At 37.9% G+C, this 21,083-nt stretch overlaps 1 protein-coding gene across 1 annotated transcript; it reads left to right on the forward strand.

Moving 5' to 3' along the window:
- The first annotated feature begins 15,086 nt into the window (after positions 1-15,086).
- On the forward strand, positions 15,087-17,708 carry LOC145778353 (uncharacterized). Its single transcript, XM_082589825.1, has one exon. The coding sequence runs from the start codon at positions 15,087-15,089 to the stop codon at positions 17,706-17,708; it is 2,622 nt and encodes an 873-aa protein (XP_082445951.1).
- Positions 17,709-21,083: the final 3,375 nt, after the last annotated feature.

Genomic DNA, 21,083 nt, shown 5'->3' on the forward strand with positions numbered 1-21,083 from the left:
TCCAAACGTTTTCAACACAACATTGTGGCCTCATCAGGAATAGCCTAATTGCAACCGCATTTTGCATACAAAAAGAACGACAATTAAAAGTTCAATTTGATCATGCGCAAACTACAAACGGGAGTTCTAAACCAAACAACAGAAACTCACCACTGACACAAGAATAGCAACAGATCAACAACATGGCGAGAAAGAGTTCACTGCAGACGTTGAATCAATGTAAACGGTTGATTTGCTGTCCGGGGAGATACAAACACGTGACGCAATTGTTTGTTTTGACACAAATTATTGCGTTTGATACTCATGGCTTCCATGATATTTTTCTGGTATTCAGATCTGCCTATGGAGATGATTTTAAATTGGTGTATTGGTAGATTTAGAAGCAAACCTGAATATCAGACAAAATTCATAGAGCCCTGAGCATTAAACACAATAATTCCTCTTTAAACAGAATCAAGCAATCGGGACCTTCGTGCAGTAACGTTGACAAGAGGTCCAGGAGATACTTTTTGACCGGGCCCGAAATGGTTTTAGGGGGTCACAACCATCCCAAGGGATCCGGGAACTTGAAGAAACCACCCCGCATTCTTAGAATGTGGTGCGTTTTTAGAAGCATCTAAATTTGGGGCCCGAGAGTCATTGGTATCGGGTCCAATTACCCTCAACGGCTCTTCCTTTATGTTTTTTTTTTTTTTCTTTCTGTGATTGCAGTTACTGCACAAATGCCTGCAGTTAGCATGGCTCCTTAATTACTTTTGCTCTCCTTTTGTCACGTGTGCTCCGCGAGGCAGTACTCTGTTCTATTCGTATCATTTCATTGTTGCAGGCTAGCGAACAACAGCTTCTTTTGTTCTAGTTCTAGTGTTGAGTTTAACAATCTTACGTTGTGTATTTTGTTGCAGAAATTGCGATTCGATCATTGTTCTTTTGTTAATGTATTTAAGAAAAATAACCGTCTTTGTTCAGTTGCGCAGATAGGGTTTTAGTAATGGGCTTGGTGCTGTTGCAAATTTATTATTTTTGCTTCGCATTTTTGAAACAAATCTCTGCAAACAAAGCAATGAAACGATGGAAACTGATTGCATTGGGAGCATTGTATCCGTGTGAACAACTATTTTTGTCACTAAAACACCCCAAGAACAAGTTAAGAGCGGAACTCATTGATATTTGTTTTGCAAGATGATATGCTGCAATATTATTCTGCAACTATTCTGATACATCCTATTGTAAACCGCTTGAAGTTGAAAAACTTTCGAACTAACAGCGATATGAAAAATCACATTTATGTTGTAGTGTCAACAAATGTTAGCTAGTTTGATTTTGCGATGTTGTTTTAAACAATTGGTGGATTGAAGGAATCTTTATCCTCGGACTGAGAAAGCTCCTTTGAGAGCTTAATCTTGGCAGTTTTGTATACTTGTAGAGGCTTTGGACCACTGACGCAGTCTCGATTATCAAGATTGACAAGATCGTTGAAGTGTTATTGTTTATGAATTATTCCATCCACCAGGTGCCGCTGAACGGAGAACAGTCCTTGAATGCGTTGCTCAAACGCACCCCTGAGAGTCGAATCAGCGCCGCTTGATGCTACGTTTTTTGTGTGCACAAAAGTCAGGTGCTTATCTAGCTGAGATTAAGCTTTTGGGATGGACATGATTAAATCTGATCAAGTCTTTGTAATAGATTAGGTTTCGCTTTTAGCCGCATCAGCATGATTAATCAGCATGTTAACTTCACAAGCGTAGATAGCCTACTAACGACCTGTTTTAGCCCGATTCTGCGGTTTCGCTGTGGTAGTAGCGGTTTGCACTAATTGTTGAAACACAATTCCCTGGTGATGTGGTATGAGGATTCGTCATTTGGATGTACATTTGTGAAGTCTTTGTAACTTTCAAAAAAATCACAAACCAAGAGAAAATTGTTATTGAAAGATCTTGCTGTGGTTAGCTTAGGCCCGCGGCTGGGAAAAGGTTGTCGACCCCAGATTTAAGATGTGCATGAACTGTGAAATGTAAGACTAAGAATAGGACTGTAGATGTAGAGTGGATGAAAGCAATTTGGTGCGGCCACCAAACCCAACATCGTGAGTAAAAAGATAAATCAGTTGAAACAATCAGTCGCCTCTTTTAATCTAAAATAAACTGGAAGTAGCTTATGCCACTTGTTATAAAATATCAATGCAAGGCGGAACCGATTGAATTTAACAGTTAAAGTAAAGTAGGATGATTGTCATCAGCTGGGATCAGCAATTTAACGACGTGTAGCACAAGTGCAGCACGCCCGATCATAACTTATTTAAAGTCGGAACTTTGCTGCTGAAAGACCGGATTTTTAAATCGGTAAAGTCATTGAAAAATTATAATATTGCTAAAAGCAACCGAGAGATGTTCTCTGAAGTAAATATATGACTAAAAAGAGCTATCTTACTGCTAAATTTTGTGAAAAACAATCAGAGAAAACGATAAGACCTTTCAGTGGATTAATTCGCCTGGAGGCATACAATTAAATATGGATGACAAAAGTATTAAATTGTAATTAACGCTACTGCCGGTACGGTATTCTATCGTTTGCCTAAATGTGGTTGAATTTTTTGTCTCTGTGTTGGATATCTGAAAGCTCGCTGGCGAAGTTGGCCTTTTTTCATTGATTCAACATCTGCAGACGTTAGATTGATGCGGGGTGAACAATTTTGCAACCTGGCAAGAATTGAAGTCACACCAGCAGTGATCCAGACAGCAAAACCCGTCGTTTCTACATTAATTCAAAGTTTGCAGACATTGAATCAATGAAAAACGACGGACTTTCCTGTCCAAAAATCGCCTATTTGAGGCAATTGGTAGATTACTATTTCTTTCTTTGTTGTTATCTCAACATTTATTGACATGAATCACGCTGTGATTAGAAATCAAGCTGTTAGTAGGTCAGGCATTGGATGTCTCACTTTGGACATCAGGTAGTATTGTAACACATCTTGTCTGTTCTGTGATGCAAATTAACAGGTAGCCTACATTGTTTCATTTCAATAAAAATGGTGTTCTACATTTTATCAGAATAAATCAAACTGTCACTCTTATTTCAGATAATGAATTAAACGTTTGCATTCTTCTTATCTTCAAATATTAGCTTGTGTAATTATTACGAAATTAATTCTTTGGTCTTTAGATGTACCGTAAAATCTTAATAAATCGTTAATTGTAGCCTGCTCCCAGGTCCACACAATAAAATCTTGACTCTTCAAATTTCATGAAACTTTTGAGAAAGTTTTTGAAGGCATCTATGTTGGAAAAACGTGCATCAAGCAAAACCAAACTTTTTTGCCCCTTCTCACAATATAGATTTCGTTCTAATCGCTCGATTCCACAAGCTACTCTTCACATGATAATAAGCACATTATTCCATTTTTTGAAGGTAAGCTACTTAGAAATATCTACAATTAAAACACTCATGGAGGCTCAACTAGAAATTCAATGCAATGCATAATGATAATTATTTTGTCCAGTGGTGCCGAAGTTAGTTGAGGATTGGGGAGGATAAATCTATGTTTTATCAAATTTTTGACAATTTTGAACATTGGGAGGGGATGCATATTTATATTCACAATTTTAGTGGTACCAGTATTAAGTTTATTAAACAATCACCGGAACGCGGTAAATTAGCTGCTAACGGACTAATATACAGATAAGAAATCATGGAGATAAAAGTGCTACCAGTGCTCTTGTGATTGGCTGCTGCAAGATTAAGAAACAAGCAAAGAAAAATCGGTACCTCCAGCGGGATTCGAACTTATGACCTTCCAATGAATACTTAGTTTTTCCCAAAAAAAAAACAGAAGTTATACTTTTCTTGTCCTCTCCTTCACTGAAATCCCTACACTTAGTGCACTATAGGACAAAGTCACTAGCCAGGAGACTGAAAACAATCGAAGCTACAGAAGAATATCTGCAAATTTATGACAAAAAGAACAACTTTCAAACACATCACAAGAACTTGTTACAACCGAACATATTGCGTCTTACTCTTACGGTAGTGCGCATTGAAAACTCATTAGCAATGTCATGTATGCTGATGTCATTAAGAATATTTTGTTGAATGTTGCAAACAATGCTAGCATTCAACCTTTCCTATCCCAAAGTATTTTTCAGCCAGGTTTTCAATCTACGAAGATTTGAAAACGACCTCGCACAAGCAGCAGAGCTTAGCCTACTGGGCAAGCTAAGAGGATCTTAATCAGCTGGAGTAGGCTATTTAGAGAGAGGTTTTTCTAACTCGGACAATGTCTGGTATGCTCTTTTAGCATCGTACAGAGATTTTGCTCCTATTGCCTTTCTGAATGCATCAATTTGATAACTCATCGATTATTATTCAGCTCTGGATAGTTTTTGACCATTTCAGGAACAAAGCCGGTCTTGAAAAGTCGTGCAAGTTCTTTATACTTTGCCGAATCGGAATTCAGGCTACTTTCAAACCGTTCGGTCAGTTCAGAGATAACTCTGTCCATGAACTGGTTGTAAAGTATTTTATAATGCAATTGAGTGTCTGCAGTAGCTGCCATCGAGCCTCCACCCAATTTTTCAGGGACTCTTCTTTGCCTTGGTGCTTGCAAAGGCGTGATAAAATTAGCAGCAAATTTTTCCGGAAGTGAAACTGCATTGTTGTAATTGTTCTCAAACTCCAAATCACAATATTTCTCTAAAGTGTTTTTAAGGGTCTGAAACAGCTCTTCACAAAAGTCAATGTCAAGCTTTTCTCCTTGCAACGTGATACTAAGTTGCTCCATAAGTGACAAAGGCTTCAAAATCAGCACAAGTCTCAAATATGTTTCAGCTTTAACTAAGCTCGTTAAAATTCCTTGTGCTTTTATTTTTGCTTCTAGCGTAAACAGTAGACCAGAAGCAACAATTTCTGACAAAGTTTTTGTGATGACATGATAGTTGACTACCGTTGACTGTATCGGTGTCACCCTGCACAGCCATCTCGTTGGGCATAATGGCCGCAGTTTGCTTCAATGAAGGTCGATCCTTCATTGTCTAGCGTCAAATCCAAGACAATTTAGAACTGCGATCAAACATCAATAAAAGAAAAACAACAGAAATTCATTTTGCAAGTGCTTTGTCCGTTTAATACAGAATGCTTTTTCTGACCATACCACCACAAGGAAAACAAAAACCACATGCAAAGCATAGCAAAGGTTTAGAGAAAAGTAGAAGTCACAAAAAGGTAGAGACCAAAATAGGCTAATCACTAATCCAGTAATCAGTCTTGAAGTCTAGCACACTGACACTCGTAACACTTTTTGGAGAAATAGGAGAAAAGTGATTGTTGCGTCCAGTTAGGCCTACTGTTGAGTGAAAATTGCTGAAAAGTTGGAATAGATGTAAATTGGAATATATAGGCTACCGTAGTTAAAGCAATGAAGTCCGGTACCGTAGATGATTGTAGGTTACTTCAGTTTGAATGAGAAATTTCTGTTTGTTTAAAAAGTTTTTGATCTGAAAGAAATTTAATTTTGAACTTGTAATAGTCACATAACTCTTGTATTTTTTCTGAGAAAACAAATTAATAGTTTTTTTTTCTACAGTCTCAACCTTCAAAATAGTATTTTATCATTAAAAATGCTTGGAGAATCAGCAGAGCCCTATTTATGGCATATGCCTTTCGCTTTACAACCTGAGCCACTACAACTATAGAGCATCATTAGTGCTTTATTCAAACAGAATCCTTAATGGAACTCAATAAATACACAACGTTCAAAATATTTGGCTAGGCTAGGCTTTTTCCACTTTTGAAGTATTTTTTCTGTTGACGTTTTTAATTTATGCAATATTTTTTTCTATAGGGTCTTCTAAAGTTTAATAATAGTCTAGTAAAGTCTCCATGAGCCTGCTTGGAGAGTCTCCAAGCAGGCTCATTCACTCACAAAAAAAAAACAGAGTTGTAAACCGACAATCTGGTTTGTATGACGAAAATACACTCACCACTAGGAATTTTGTTTTCGACGAAAGAAACGCCACCTTAGGTCACGTGATCCTTTCCATGCGCCTGTGTGGACTGTGGAGTAGCTAGTGAAGTGAAGTAGTATTTCAATGTTTGTAAGTAGACATTCAATGGCAGCAAAGAGTGAAGATGAAAACAGTTTAGTTTTCGAAGCGTTTGCTAAACATGAGTTTACGTTTTAGAATTTTTGGTTGGATTGACCAGATGTTGCAAACATTTTGCTTCTCAGACTTGACTTGATTTTCAGTTTAAAAGTTGTGGTAGACTCATGAAAATCTGAATATTTGTTCTAGGCTATGTTTGGAAGATTAGCTAGTGACTTACCTAGAAAGATAATTTGAAGGGGTGGCAAACATTTGAAATGAAAAGTATTCAAAAATATAGCTACTGAATGCAGGATGGTTTTATGTCCTGTTTTCTTTCTCCATCCTATTATTATTATTATGACTGCTCAATGCTCATCCACATCAATATTGGAACTGGCAAATTCAATCCACAACACTTTTCATTAGGCTGTCATTCATTACTACATGTGTGCTTCTCTCTGTTTATGTTTTATTTTTTGCTATTTGTTTTTTAGGTTTTGTGGCCGTGTTAACTACTGATGTATAGCCTACTACATAATTTTTCATTCAGCACGTTTTAAACCTTTCAAGGTTTTGCCACCTTTTCCCATTTGTTAACGTGCTGGTAGGTTTATATCGATTTTTGTAGTTAGTATCTTTTTTGTCCCGGACGCGTTAATGACGAAAAATAAAATGATTGATTGATGTGTGAAACATCATTCAACATGTACCGTAGCCTAGTAAAATGTCTTAAAGCTTTGTGGGGTTGATTGCTCTCCCATGTAGTGTATGTCCTTAAGATTAGGGGCAAGCAAAACAATGTTTAAGCAAAATTTTGATCAAAATATGCTCGATTCTAGGCTGGTGCTAGTAGCCTACTTTTTGTGACAAGAAATCATCTCAAGCCATGTCATTAATATTGTTGGTGTGGTTTAGCGGCGATTCTGTTGTAAAGCTGAGTATATGCTTAAAATAGAAAAAAGTTGTTAGCATTTTGTTATAGCCTAGGTCAGCGTGGTCCAACTACAGGCCCGCGGGCCGCATGCGGCCCGCAGATAGAATTTTTGCGGCCCGCGAGCTTTCACAGTATTGATTTAATTTGTATTTATGTTACAGAAAGTAATTTTAATTAGAACAAGTATAGCATTTGGACAAAAAGTGTCAAAAATTTAATTCAAAGTTGTAGACAGCAGGGCCTATACTGTTTCAACCTATCAGGTCTCGTCAGTACAACTGGGCTTCTTAAAGGCTGATATATACCTAGTGTTAAAGGCTGATATGTACCTTATGTACCTAAACTTCCTGTGCAATCTTGCTTTCCTTGCAGACATGACAATGCACATGAATGTGTTAAACCTACCTAAATTTGCAGGGGCAAAATGAAATCTCAGAGTGCTTCTGGAAATTAGTCAGCAAGGATAGATTTCCCAAACTGAAAATTTTTGCATTAAAAATGCACTCAATGTTTGGAAGCACATACATGTGTGAGAGTACATTTTCTAGAATTCAGCAAGTCAAGTCTAAAAACAAAAATCGAACGATAGACAAAACACTGGAAGATAGTCTCCGACTTGCTACCACTAACATTGAAATTGATGTAGAAACGATAGTATCAGAGAAACCTCGACCACAGGCATCTCACTGATAGAGCTTTGAAATAACTTTCAATTTGCTATTAATTTTAACAATTTTAATTTTTAACAACTTTAACAATTTTGATTACGCACTCACTATCATTTTATTGGAAATGGCCCGCATGTTGTCACGTTTTTGTAAAGTGGCCCGTAAGTTAAAAGTAGTTGGACCACGCTGGCCTAGGTTTTTGAATGAAATAAAAATGATATGGCCTATTACAAAAGCTATGCTGCTTTGGTCTCCACACAACTACTTTCCAACATGCAAGTAACTGCCACTGCATTGCAATTTTGTTTAGCAGATCAAAAACCCATAACTCAACATCAACAAGTAGTCATTGGCTTCATACGCGCCGACTTCCAGGGGGCGGCGCCCCTCGTAAATTTATGTTTGAGGGGCAACAAAAATGGCTATTGTATTACAGGTGGTGTTTCAAAAATAAAATACTTCGCGAAAGAGATTTACGGTAGATCATTTAAATGCACTTAAAGAATGCCGAAAGCGAAAAACACCCTACGTTGCTCTTGCCCGCAAAACAGAAGCTGATCGCATGGCTTTTTCTGGAACGTGAATTACTACTGAGATGCGCACGCTGACAGTTACACACTGCTCAGTGCTCATCTTCCCACGCGTGAGGAGCAACTTCAAAGTCAAAACGTGTGGTAGCGAAAAAGCGAATGCGAGGTTGAATGTTTATTCTCATTTCATGAGTACTCTAAACGTCCGTTAGATTTTTTGTGACTTCAAACTTAATTTTGATTTTAGCAAACTTTATCGAGTTGAAACTACGACACAACGAACAATTACGTGAATACAGCTTAAAGAAAAAATCCATTTTTTAAAACTGTCATCCGTGTTTTGCTTCAATAAGCACTGTCTCTACTCAGGCTACATCTCATACACTCATGCACTACCGTATACACTCGAGTATAGGTCGATCTCTTGTGTAAGTCGAATCCCTACTTTTGAGCTGAAAATCGGTGATATTTCCTTCTCCCATGCATAAGTCGAATAGCTTATTCTCGACACTACCAATTCTATGATTCATTTAAGTATTGGCATTGACGGATGCAACCTAGTTCGTACCCTGAACAGTTCGTACCCTCAGTTCGTACCCTGAAAAGATCAAGAGACAAAATTAAAAAACCAAAGTTGCTGATAGCAGTTTCCGCAAACAAACAAAAACTCTTAGGATCCTTATTGGAAATTTTGAAATGTTTGCGGAAACTCCGATCAACCATAACTCTTTCAAAATGTTTGCGGAAACTGCGATCAACAACTTCGGAGTTCGGCAAACTCTTAGGATCATCACTGGAAATTTTAAAATGTTTGCGGAAAAACGGTTCTATTTTTTTCTCTCGATCTTTTCAGTTTGTTTGTTTGCAGAAACTATGATCAGCGACTTCGGCTTTTTTTAATTTTTTTCTCTTGATTGTTTCCTAACCCTAACCCCTTTTTAAATTTTTACTGAAACTGCAATCAGCGACTTTGGCAAACTCTTAGGATCATTACCAGAAATTTTTAAAATGTTTGTGGAAACTGCGGAAAAACGGAAACTGCGATCAACGACCTCGGCTTTGTTCTATTTTTTTCTCTCGATTTTTTCAGTTTGTTTGTTTGCGGAAACTCCGATCAGCGACTTGGGCTATTTTTAATTTTTTCTTTTCGATCTTTTCCTAACCCTTTTAAAATGTTTGCTGAAACTGCGATCAGTGACTTCAGCAAACTCTTAGGATCATTACCAGAAATTAAAAAATGTTTGCGGAAAAACGGAAGCTCCGATCAACGACTTCGGCTTTGTGCTATTTTTTCTCTCGATCCTTTCAGGGGGAAAATTTTAAAATATTTACGGAAACTACAATCAGCAACTTCGGCTTTTTTAATTTTTTCTCTGGATCTTTTCAGGGTACGAACTGAGGGTACGAACTGTTCAGGGTACGAACTAGGTTGCACCCGGCATTGACTTACGGTATGGAAATTTCAAAGTAGATCGTAGAGTAACTTACGCTGCAGGAATAGTCATGTAGCTATTCACGGTAATATTAAGTAAACCAGCTAAATTAGACGCGCTATTTTCAACGAGGTCTTCCCGCTGTGAGTTCAATTATGATTCAACAGAACGCATTGTTTTGTTCGGAATGTGTGAGAATTAAATCGAAAACCGATAAAAGAAAAGGTGTTTAATGGTCTTGGTCGCAGATATTGCCTGCATTAACGACTTCTTTTAACCGCTATTATCACCTAGCCAACCTGACATCATTGTTTTGTGCGTCCTCTAAGGTTTTACATCCACTTCAACGATCATGGAATGTTACGTAATAAGAACGATTATTATATATCCTACACGCAAAAATTGAAATCTTAAAACAGCTTTTTCTGCTGTTTTGTCTCGTGAGCTTTGCATATTGCTCAACAAGTGCATAAAGTTTAGAATTGACAAGAAATTATTAAATGTAAAAAGTAAGTTTGAATCATAGGCGCCGACTCCGGAGGGGCGGCGCCCCCTCGTGAATTTAGTTCGGGGTGGCTGCCTCCCCGCAAATTATTTTTAAAAAATCCTAAAGCAAATGTTTGTAAGTTCAAATTTGCGTTAGTTTGACCTTCATTGCGGATCGATCTCAATTAAAAAATCTACTTGTTGCAACAAGAGCGCTGCTCCTAAGATAACAAATGAAACAGAAGTATGGTAGCTGATAAACGCCAGTATGGTGCCGTTGAAGCATAGTAACAATGATTGAAAAACGTTTTTCTTGATTTCTTCCGCTTTGTTTTTTCTTGGCAACAACGAGGTGCAGTTTGCTCAGTTTAGTATCTACGCTAGGGTGGCTCTTAAAATTGAGTTTTTGAATTTTGCATGGGACACCCATTCAAATGGTGAGGTTGTCAGAAAAAATAACTCAACTTGCAAATTTTTTTTAAATTTGAAGTTGATTTAGAGGTGGCCCTCCCCCCCTAAAGTTCTGTGCCCTCTCTCGAAATACCAAATCTGCGTATCTCGAAAACCACTTGAGCTAGAGATACGGTTTTTGTGTTAAAAGATGCAGAAAACATGGTTTTCTATCTGCTTTCTGAACATTGAATGCATCTATCTTGAGTAGAAAAGCAGTTATTTAGAAAAAACGCATTTGACCAAATCTTGATTTTACAACCTTTTTTGTGACCACGAAACCGTCTACAAAATTTCGTTTTTTTTTCTTAATTTTTGCACCTTAGAGGGAACACTGGTAACGATATTCATTTCAAAATGTAATTCTGGTCAGTACTGCAAGAAGCGATATTATCGACAATATTTTACATATTGCCTTGCGTATCGTGACAGGATGTCTGCGACCTACACATTGTACACAATCGGACAATTTCCCTGTCCTTGCAGGCAACCAACCAGCTGAGTTTTGTCGCGAAGAAGCCATCCTGTCTCTTTCTCGGCATTACGAACCCCAACCACTTGCTCCACTCAAGTCTCTACAAGTCTGTGAGCGAGCAATCGAGCATCCTCGCCAACTGAAATCGAGACACCCATTTGTATGTGACGCACAACTCCTGATGAAAACCGCTGAAAACCAATCCATCAGCGCGGCTACCTGGGAGGACAACAAATAGAGCTCAGAGAGGAAGAAGAACTCCTCAAGGCTCTAAAGTTTTATCTCCGACACCAGCCCCCATCCAACCAGAATGCATAATTTGCCAAGGAAGGCCTGGGTGTGGCACAACCGCCTGCGTGCTGGGCTACTGGAGTCAGACTATTCCGCTCAAACATGCACAAATTGGGGATGGCTCCATCCGCAATCTGTGAGTGTGGCATAGAGGAACAAACCACAGACCACACCATCTGTAACTGCGCCAAATGGTGTGCGTGGTCTGCTTGAACTGGATGACGAATCAATGCAATTGCTACTCGACACCTGCTCAAGCATCTAAACCACATCGGCACTGCCCAAGGGTGGTAAAAGATAGAGCCCCTTGACCCCTGGAGTAACAAAGAAGGTTTAAACAAAGAAGAATCGACAATATTGTTCTTGTTGGAATTTGGATTCAACAGTTTCCTGTGTTCAGTAACAACTTGCAAAAGAAACTGAAGTTGGTACTCATCTTCAGTTGAGAGTTTGTTAAAATCCGGGATTAGACTGAGAGCAACTCCTCTCTCTGCTCTGTCATTGACTACTGAAAGTCCCTTCGCCATGTGTAAAGCTTGAATAAATGCACCATCTTCAGTCCAATGAGCAGGATCCTTTGAAAGTCTAATTATTGCTTCATCTTCACCCAACAGCTGAAGCCATTTTGAATTAGAGGTGCAATACTGTTCTAGACCCTTATTGCTAAGAAACGCATCTACTTTGATGCTTCGTCTCCTTGGTGGACGTTCTGCTGTTTCATTTAACATGGTTGCCACCATTACCTTGTTACTTTCCACAGACAATCGAGAGTCAAACAAGGCTAGTTCAACCATTTCTTCAGACAGATACCATAAATGCAGACCAAGCTTTTGCATAAATCGCCTTCGCCTTCCAACAAGTGCAATGCATAGCACCTGAAGCTTGAAAGCAGATTCCACACTCAGGAGTTTCTTCAAGGAATGTGACAAAAAACGGGCATTTTAGCTATTCATGAATGCATAAAAGTTTAGGAATACTTATTTCGTTTATTACTTTACCAGTTTTACAGGTTAGTTTATGAACTTTGTTTATTGAATAGCTTGGGCCACAATACTTGTTTAGCACTGTTTTGTGCTAGAATACCGAAAACAGGTTTTTTCTAAATAACTGCTTTTCTAATCAAGATAGACGCAATCACTGTTCAGAAAGCAGATAGGAAATCATGCTTTCTGCATCTTTTGACACAAAAACCGTATCTTTAGCTCAAACAGTTTTTGAGATATGCAGATTTGGTATTTGGGAGGAGGGCGCAAAACTTTAGGGGGGGAGGGCCACCTCTAAATCAATTTCAAAGTCGAAAATTTTTTTGCAGGAGTTATTTTTTCTGACAACCTCACCTTTTCAAAGGGTGTCCCACACAAAATTCAAATTTTTTTCATTTTTTGCCAAATAAGAGCCACCCTAATCTACGCCTATGCGTATTAAGAGCTAAAGTTCAAAGTGACTAGCATATAATTCGAAGTAGCCTACAAGCCTCGAAATTCGTTTTTGTTGACGGCGGACGCCGGACAAACGTGTCCGGTCTGAGCAGCTATCTCGGCGGACAAATCAAGTCTCACGGCGGACACATCAGTTTTAGCCGTCGATCGTCATGCTTAATCACTTTATCTTGATAATTCTTCGCCATTTCAGAACTATAACTACGGTTTTAGAAGGCTTTTTAAAAAATCAGTAAAGTCACTCTGAAAGGCTTTCATCAGACCAACGACTTGCGCTTGAAGAGTCAAAGCGCCGTGTAGCTGGTCAATACGTCACATAACTGATTAACTTCCCCCGAACAAGGTCGTGTGGCTTATTGCGTCACAATACTCTGGGCAGGAGTCGGAAAATTTCTACATTAACACTACTATTTTCTGCTGTGCAAAGTTTCACAGGCTTTTTTTCTTTAAGTTTATTTTTGCGTGTCATGTGAGCGAAGGTGAATTTTCCTTGGGTCTTTTCTTTCTTACAGTAATACCAAAACTTAACAAATTTTGTTGCATCTTGCTGTAGTGTAATAGCCTACTCGTATAATCTAATTTAGTAACCAACCTTGCCGTATCATTATTACTCCGAGATCAAAGCCAGACATTGTGACGTAAAACTTGAACTAAATTGCGCGTGATTAGTGTAGAAGTACCTGTACTCCTATCGATTCTTAGCAAAGAATTCACCTTTGTTACGCTGATTCAATGTCATCAACCGTTGAAGCAACGTAAAAATCAAAAGTTTTCCTCCTTGAATGGAAGCTAAAGGATACAGTATTCACATTTTCTAGATGCGCGCTAGAATGCGCTGGATTATTGCAACAATTGTTCGTGCTATGCAATGACGATTTGTATCGCTAGTTCGTGTGTTATTTCTCGGCGGACAAATATTATCGATCTAGAATCTAGATGATACTTCCTGCAGACATCACATGCTGTGACGGCGGACATGTTCGCCGTGAATTTCGACGCCTGAGCCTACATTATAAAGCTTGGCGATATACAATGGCAGATAGACGCAAACAAACATCAGCATTTTGAATGTAAGCAATCAGTCGGCTAGAAAGTTTGCCCCCCCAGCAATTTTCAAAACCCGGCGCCTATGGTTTGAATCACTGCAAATAAACGTATTCAAAACTTTACTTTGGCCGACGTCATTTCACGCTCCATAATCTCGGAATGGCCCGTTTCGGTGAGTCCGATTCGGTGAGTCTGATCCCTTAACGGGGGATTTTTTCAATTTTTTTTTTTAATTATCGGGTACCGTAGCCTAATTATCATTGCCGTTTTAGGGTTAGGGGTTTGGGGTTAGTGTTAGAGGTTAGAAACTCACCGAATCAGACTCACCGAATCGGACTCACCGAATCGGACTCACCGAATAGTAGCAGACCCCCATAATCTATATACGTCCGCAATAATTTACCGCAGCAAAAATGCGTTCATTTTAAAAACTGCCTAGCTGGAGACAACAGCTTGTCCCATGTATAAGTTGAACCTGTCTTTTTGAGGTAAAAATCACTTGCGAACATCTCGACCTATACTCTAGTATAATTATACGGTATTTGATAAAAAGACTAAAGACTTTCGATAAAAAAAAACAGAAGAGAAAACACTACGTCGTTGTTGTTAACGCTTTGAAGGCAAGTAATTAGCAAAACGAGCAAAACCAGGTTAATAAAACTGAAAATAGGTTTTCACTCTGCTGGAGATCATAATTTTTTGCGTTTTATTTCGATAACTTCACTGTCTTAGTAGTAGTAGTAGTAGTAGTCCAGTTTTAATCCGGTGATGTCCCCGTTACCGAGGGTGGCCGGATTCACCTCCAAGTGTCTTCATAGTTGTTATTCACTCGCACAAAAAGGAAATGAATCGGCTTGTTTTCCAACTGTTCCAATTATGAGCTACCAGTATCAAAATTTTTACGACTAGGCGTACTGCATGCGTTAAACTAATCGTTTTAAGAAGCGGTTCTACTAAAGTTGGTTTGTGACCTAAGTGTCAATATAAACAAGACACTAAGCTTAATCAAAGACTATTTTAATTGAGTAAAATAGCGTTATGATTATGACATCATCACCTTTCTCGCCTCCCAAGGTTTTTTGAAAAGTTGGCGCCTATGATTAGCTTAGTTTGCCTTCATTATAATTGTTTTTAAAACTTATGACTGTTTACTTCACTTTAATTAGGCTAATACAATGTCACATTTTCAGGTATTTTAAGTGAAAATGGTCTTTATATAAGTATTTCCATGTAATTGTTCACAGAAAAGCAAAATGAAGTTGACAACCTCTCAGGAAATAGCAGAAGATATTTTTAGGTCTAAAAACAAAAAGAAGCTGCCCAATGGAACAAGCTTTGATGAACAATTACTGTCATCAGCAAAAAAAAGTTTGCTTCAAAAAATTGATTTTGTAGATGCTCAAAAGCCCTTTTCTATGAACTTAAATAAGCTGAAAAACAAATACATTTTGCTGAACCCACGACATGAACACGATCACAGAAGGTTGGTCAACGATAAGAAATTGTCAAAAGATAGGTCTGGAAATGTTGGTGATGGTATTCCTGCTGCTAAGTATAATTTGTTTTCTGCTGAAACTGTTGATTGTAAGTGGAAAAAGTCCATGAGAGTTGGAGCAGGATTGGTGAACTTGGGTAATACCTGCTTTTTGAACTCTGCTCTTCAATGTTTGACTTATACTCCTCCCTTGGCTAACTATATGCTTTATGCAAATCATAAAAATCACTGCAAGTTAAATGGACAGTTTTGTATGCTTTGTGCTTTGCAACACCATATCAACAGTACATTAAATAATGGGGGAAAGTCAATTCGGCCTATAAATGTTTTAAAAAATTTGCGTTCTATAGCAAAGCACATGCATTTTGGTAGACAAGAAGATGCCCATGAGTTCATCAGATATTCTGTGGATGCTATGCAAAAGTCATGTCTCTATGGACATTCCAGCAAATTAGACATGCACACAAAAGCCACAACCCTGGTTTATCGTGTGTTTGGTGGTTATCTCAGAAGTCGTGTAAAGTGTCGTCAGTGTAAAGCTGTATCAGATACCTTTGATCCATTTCTTGACATAAGTTTAAACATAAATAAACAGGGATGCTCAGACTTACGCAGATGTCTGGAACATTTTGTTGCCCCAGAAATTTTACAAGGTGACAACTGTTACAAATGTCAAAGCTGCAGAAACAATGTCTCTGCCAGCAAGACGTTTTCCATTCATCGTCCACCAAATGTACTCAATGTGCAGTTGAAACGTTTTTCCTCTTTTATGGGTAATAAAATAAACAAGGATGTTACTTATCCATCAAAGCTTAACCTAGGTCTCTACATGAGTTCTTCTCGTAAAGATGGGCCTTGGTATCATCTTTATGCTGTTTTGGTTCATTCAGGGTATAACTGCCAATCTGGACATTATTATGCTTATGCCAAAGCTGCAAATGGCCAGTGGTATTGCTTCAATGATTCCTCTGTGTATCAAGTCAGTGCCAATCAGGCTTTAAACCAACAGGCTTACTTGTTGTTTTATCATAAAGTTGCAGAAAGTGAAAAACTACAAACAGAAGGATCAAGGCAACTTGTGGCATCAACTAAACCTCAAGAACCAATCCTTCATGTCTTAAACAGGGAAATCACCCAGAAATGTTCTTCAACTAATGGATTGAAGCAGGCCAGCATCAGTCCAAACAGAGAAAAGCATGATAAAACTTATACTGATATTAAGTGTTATGGGAATTTAAGCAATGGAAAAGAATTAACAAAATCATGCCAAAAAAGTGAAAATACTACTTTTACAAAGTTTGAATCTGTTTCTTTAGCTGGAAAATCAAGTCAGCTCGAAAGAAAACTTGTTGATGCAGACAGGTTTAAAAATGTGTCAAACAAATTATCAGATTCTGCAAATACTTTGGTTTCAACAAAAAGTGTGGCAACAGCTAATGTCAAAACCATAAAACCTGAATCGTCAAAGTTATTCCAATCACTTTCGCACAAGACATCAGCTGTGGCAAGCAATATCAAGCACCCGTCCGTTATAAGTAGTATGTCTCTACCACTGTCACCATCTCAAAACAGTAGAGATGCTGTTGTTGGAGAATGCACAAGGAGAAAGAGAAGGGAAAGTCAAAATAGTTCCGACAGTTCAAGCTCCAGAAAAAGTGAGAAACTCACAAAAAGTCTAATCTCCTTTCAATTGAAACCGTTTTCAAACCTCCCCCATCACCAAAGGCACTGGCGTAAACTTCAAAAGCCAAGAGATCAATCATTATATGCGAAAATGGTTAATGGAAAACAAAAAAACACCAAAGATGATAATTCTTCATCTTCGAGTGAGAGTGGTCGCCTTGAGAAAGAAAGAGCAATTTATGCTAAAAAGTTAAAGCTGTTAAGAAAGCACAAGTCGTCAGATGATGACAATAGTAACGACAAAGAAGAGGCTGTTCCTAAGAAAAAGTTCAAAACCGGTTCAGAAAGCTATCTGGCTGATATGTCTCACATTGAGAGCAATTCGTTCAACCACACTGACCGAACAAATTCTTGTATTCCAGTCACTGTGAAAAAATGGGATGAACAGACCACACAGAATGTACATGAAAAGTCTCATGTGCGCCACGATGTAGTTTCTAAATTGTTAAAGCAATCAGCCGGTAAAGCATATGGGGCTAACATTCCATCTTGGAATGGGGAAGAGTCAGTTGTTGAAAAAGACGCCAGAGACGATTATAACAAATGTCATCGCAACAAAATGGATTATTGGGATCAAGAATACGATCGGGGTCGCACCAAGAAAGTGAAGACAAAACACAAGAATAATGTCAGCAAAACAAATCTGTTTCAACGCTTTCAAAAATATCACACTGGCAAGACAGTGAACTCCTATTAATTTTTCAAATGAATTTTCTTATCTGCAATTTTGCAGTTATATATATAATTATGTTCTTTTGTTTTTCAGAAAATTGCTTTGAATTTAACAATCGAGTATTTTCTGTGTTTTTTATTCCTCGTTTTTGATTTGATAAAGTTGAAACTCGTTTTCTTTTTATATTTAATTGAACAGTCTTTTGCCAAATATTTGTGTAACTGTCTTGACGATCTGATGGGATATTATTGTGGCCCATTTTGTACTGCATTTCTTTTTTGTGAGACATGCATTGTATCATAATGTCACTGATGAGAAGCAGTGGCAAGCTGCCAGTCAGACAGCTAAGACATTGGCTGTTGTAGCTCTGATAAAATGATTGTGTTTGTTCGCAATCTGTGAAATACATAATCATGGTCCTAATGTTGAACCAAAACTACCAAAAACCGGTCTTACAATATTTTATTTTGGACACACGAAAACCTAGGCAACCCTTTAGCTTCAGGCCTGTGCATGTACAATAGTACATTGCAGTCAATTGTAGAGTTAGCATTTTACTGATTTTTAGTACAATGTTATTGTAATTTTGATTGGTGCTATGTTTTCAACTTGTTTGCTCTCGGTAGAAGATGTAAAGTTGTTGGTGAGTTATAATTGATTTTTTGCTCCAAGAAAACATGAAGAAGTACAAGCTCAAGAGAAGTTATGCTGGGGGCCATACTTTTGGCAGTGGGGTGTAGCGACATGGGTGTTAATAACTCTGTTAATATGATTTTTACATTGTCTTTCATAAATTTTGAAATTCAAAGTCCAGCTGACATGATTTCTATCATGATTGCTTTACTAATTTGTAACTGCTCAGTGCCAACTAACACTAACAGAATGTTTGCATTAGCAAAAACTATGTTCTTTTTTTCTCATTGCTACACAATAGTAGTTTACTTGTCATGCTGGCCATATGCCATTCATATCCTAACAAGAAATGGCGTACACTACAGGCCTGTAAGCTCCCAGCGATCATTGCGGCCATGGCCATGGAGAAGTTGTTAAATGGCCTAAGAAAATACCGTGCCGGTAAGCCATGTTTGGTCGCTGGCTTATACGAGCCAACATTTTTCCACTCCGTTGGTATTTGAAAAGTTCTTTTCTCGATTCATGTTCACACGAAAAACTTTTGTCTCTTCACTCCTGTTCACATTTTTTTTTTCACAAACAAGGCAGTGTCCCACGCCGACGAAAAATATTGCTGACAAAAGTTTCGCATAAGTCTGGTCGTCGACTTATAAAAACTCAGACTGACTCAACATCTACTTGGGAATCAGTGTATTCAAATACAGCTGCAAATATGTTTCAGGGCCTTGTTTGCATTGTTCTAACATGAGTAAATGCAAAAACACGATATCAATTAACGGATTTTTGAAAACACAAATTTTTAACAAACTTTTTATTTTGGCCCCTAGGAAAAAAAGCTGTGTTCGGCCATGCTTGGTCACTGGAGTGGAAACTAGTTGCTTAGAGGCCTGTCATGACAGATGAAGTTAAGATGTCTTAGCTAAATCATCAATTTTGATTGTAGTGGTTTATTGTGTAAGTTTAATCATGCCATAAAATGCAAGATCACAGCCAAATCTTATCCCAGAAGAGAGGGGTAGCTAATTTGTGGTTTAGCATGTACTGGTGAATTGTCATGGTACCTGCAGCAGGGATTGTAAATAAGCGAGCATTATGAGTTAACAGTAAGGCAATTTTATATATTATTATTACCAATAGAATGATGGAGCGATTATAATGTCATTAGGCCTTGGTGGGTCGGTTGTTTTTATGTAAATGTTAAGCTTTCAACCAAACTGATTTTTTTTTCTTTGCAAAAATCATTGATTTTTGTGGAATTATTCTTTAATACCATGCCTAAAATGGTTTGTTGGAATTTTAGTTTGATGTTTAGAGTTTGGATGTTAAACTTAGTTTCATATCAGACACCCGCGGCAGCAGTATGGACAGGCAGCATAAGTAATTTATGATCAATAATTACTTTGTGTGGCTTTTAACAGTTACTATTTTTATTTTTACTGATGGTTATTACAGTTTTGTTCAATTTCTCGTTTGCTGCCATTGTAAATGTACATTCAACTTAGTTTATGTTAAAGAAAGTTTTTCACCTCATTAGTAAAGTTACCCTAAACTAAGACTACTATCGTGTTTGCAATATTTAACCTAATGCTTCGACTTTGACATTTCCTTGACAATGCTGCGCAGTATTGCAATGTGAAGCATAATGGAACAATAACATAACAAACTTGTACTTTTCAGTGCCACGATTAAAGTCACATGGTTTTGATGTTTTATTGTACGATTAGTGTGTTTTTGCTGGGTAGGTATTATCTACCATAGAATATTAATAAACGACTACCATTTGTCTTTCTGATATTTTCCAGATCTAGTCATCATTCAAAATCTTTTTTGATTTGCTTAACGGATAAACAAATCACTGATTTGCATTTTAACACTGTCGCTTGTTCATTCTTATTTGGATTCTCATTTGTAGATCATGCATTTGTTTCATATTTTTCAAGTGTTTGAGAATACATCTCAACTGTCTTTAATGTACAGTAGAATTCGCCTATAACGGCTTCGTTTATAACGTCAATTCGCCTATTACGTCACATTTCGCTCTGTCCCGGCAGAATTCCTATCTTTTACGTACATTGTAGTTCGGCTACAACAGCATCGCCTATAATGTCAATTCTCATGTAACAGCACCCTTTATTGGTCCCCAGACGTCTTTTGTTTGTTTATAACGTCACTTTAAGCCATCACCTTCACCACGAACGGTCAGTCTTTTAATCCAGTTAGCGCTGCTGCTTGCAAAATGTCTTCCCTTTATTTTGCTACGTCGTTCGCAGCAGGGACTTCAATTAACTGAATTAACTTTTTTCTCGCGTGAAAAATCTCGAAAGTGATGCAAACGTCATAACTCGTGAAGTAGTAACAGAGAGCGACATTTTGCATGACATGCATGTACAAACTGCCGCAGCAGATAACGTACAAGAGGAGGCCGATGATGATGGTGATGGCGACGATCCTGTGGAACCTGACTGGATTATACACCTCTTTCTTTAATCAAAAGACAGTTTTGGAATAGTTTGCGGTAGTTCGTCTATAACGTCAATTCGGCTATAACGTCAGTTTTTGCAATCCCCTAGAGGTGTCGTTATAGGCGAATTCTACTGTAATTCGTCCAACTTTCCATTAAATGTTTAATGTCAATCTGGTTAAAAAACATTTGATTGGGCGGATATTTTGTTTTCATGATTTTATCTGTTTGTACATTGGGCATGGTCAATTAATTTTTGGGTATAACAGATTGAGACATTTCTGATCAAAGTTAACTTGTGCTTG

The sequence above is a fragment of the Aplidium turbinatum genome, chromosome 10 (assembly GCF_918807975.1).
Source record: "Aplidium turbinatum chromosome 10, kaAplTurb1.1, whole genome shotgun sequence".
NCBI lineage: Eukaryota > Metazoa > Chordata > Ascidiacea > Aplousobranchia > Polyclinidae > Aplidium > Aplidium turbinatum.

Excerpts from the sequence above, each read along its gene's own strand:
- LOC145778353 (XM_082589825.1), top strand. The coding sequence starts at position 15,087 with ATGAAGTTGACAACCTCTCAGGAAATAGCAGAAGATATTTTTAGGTCT.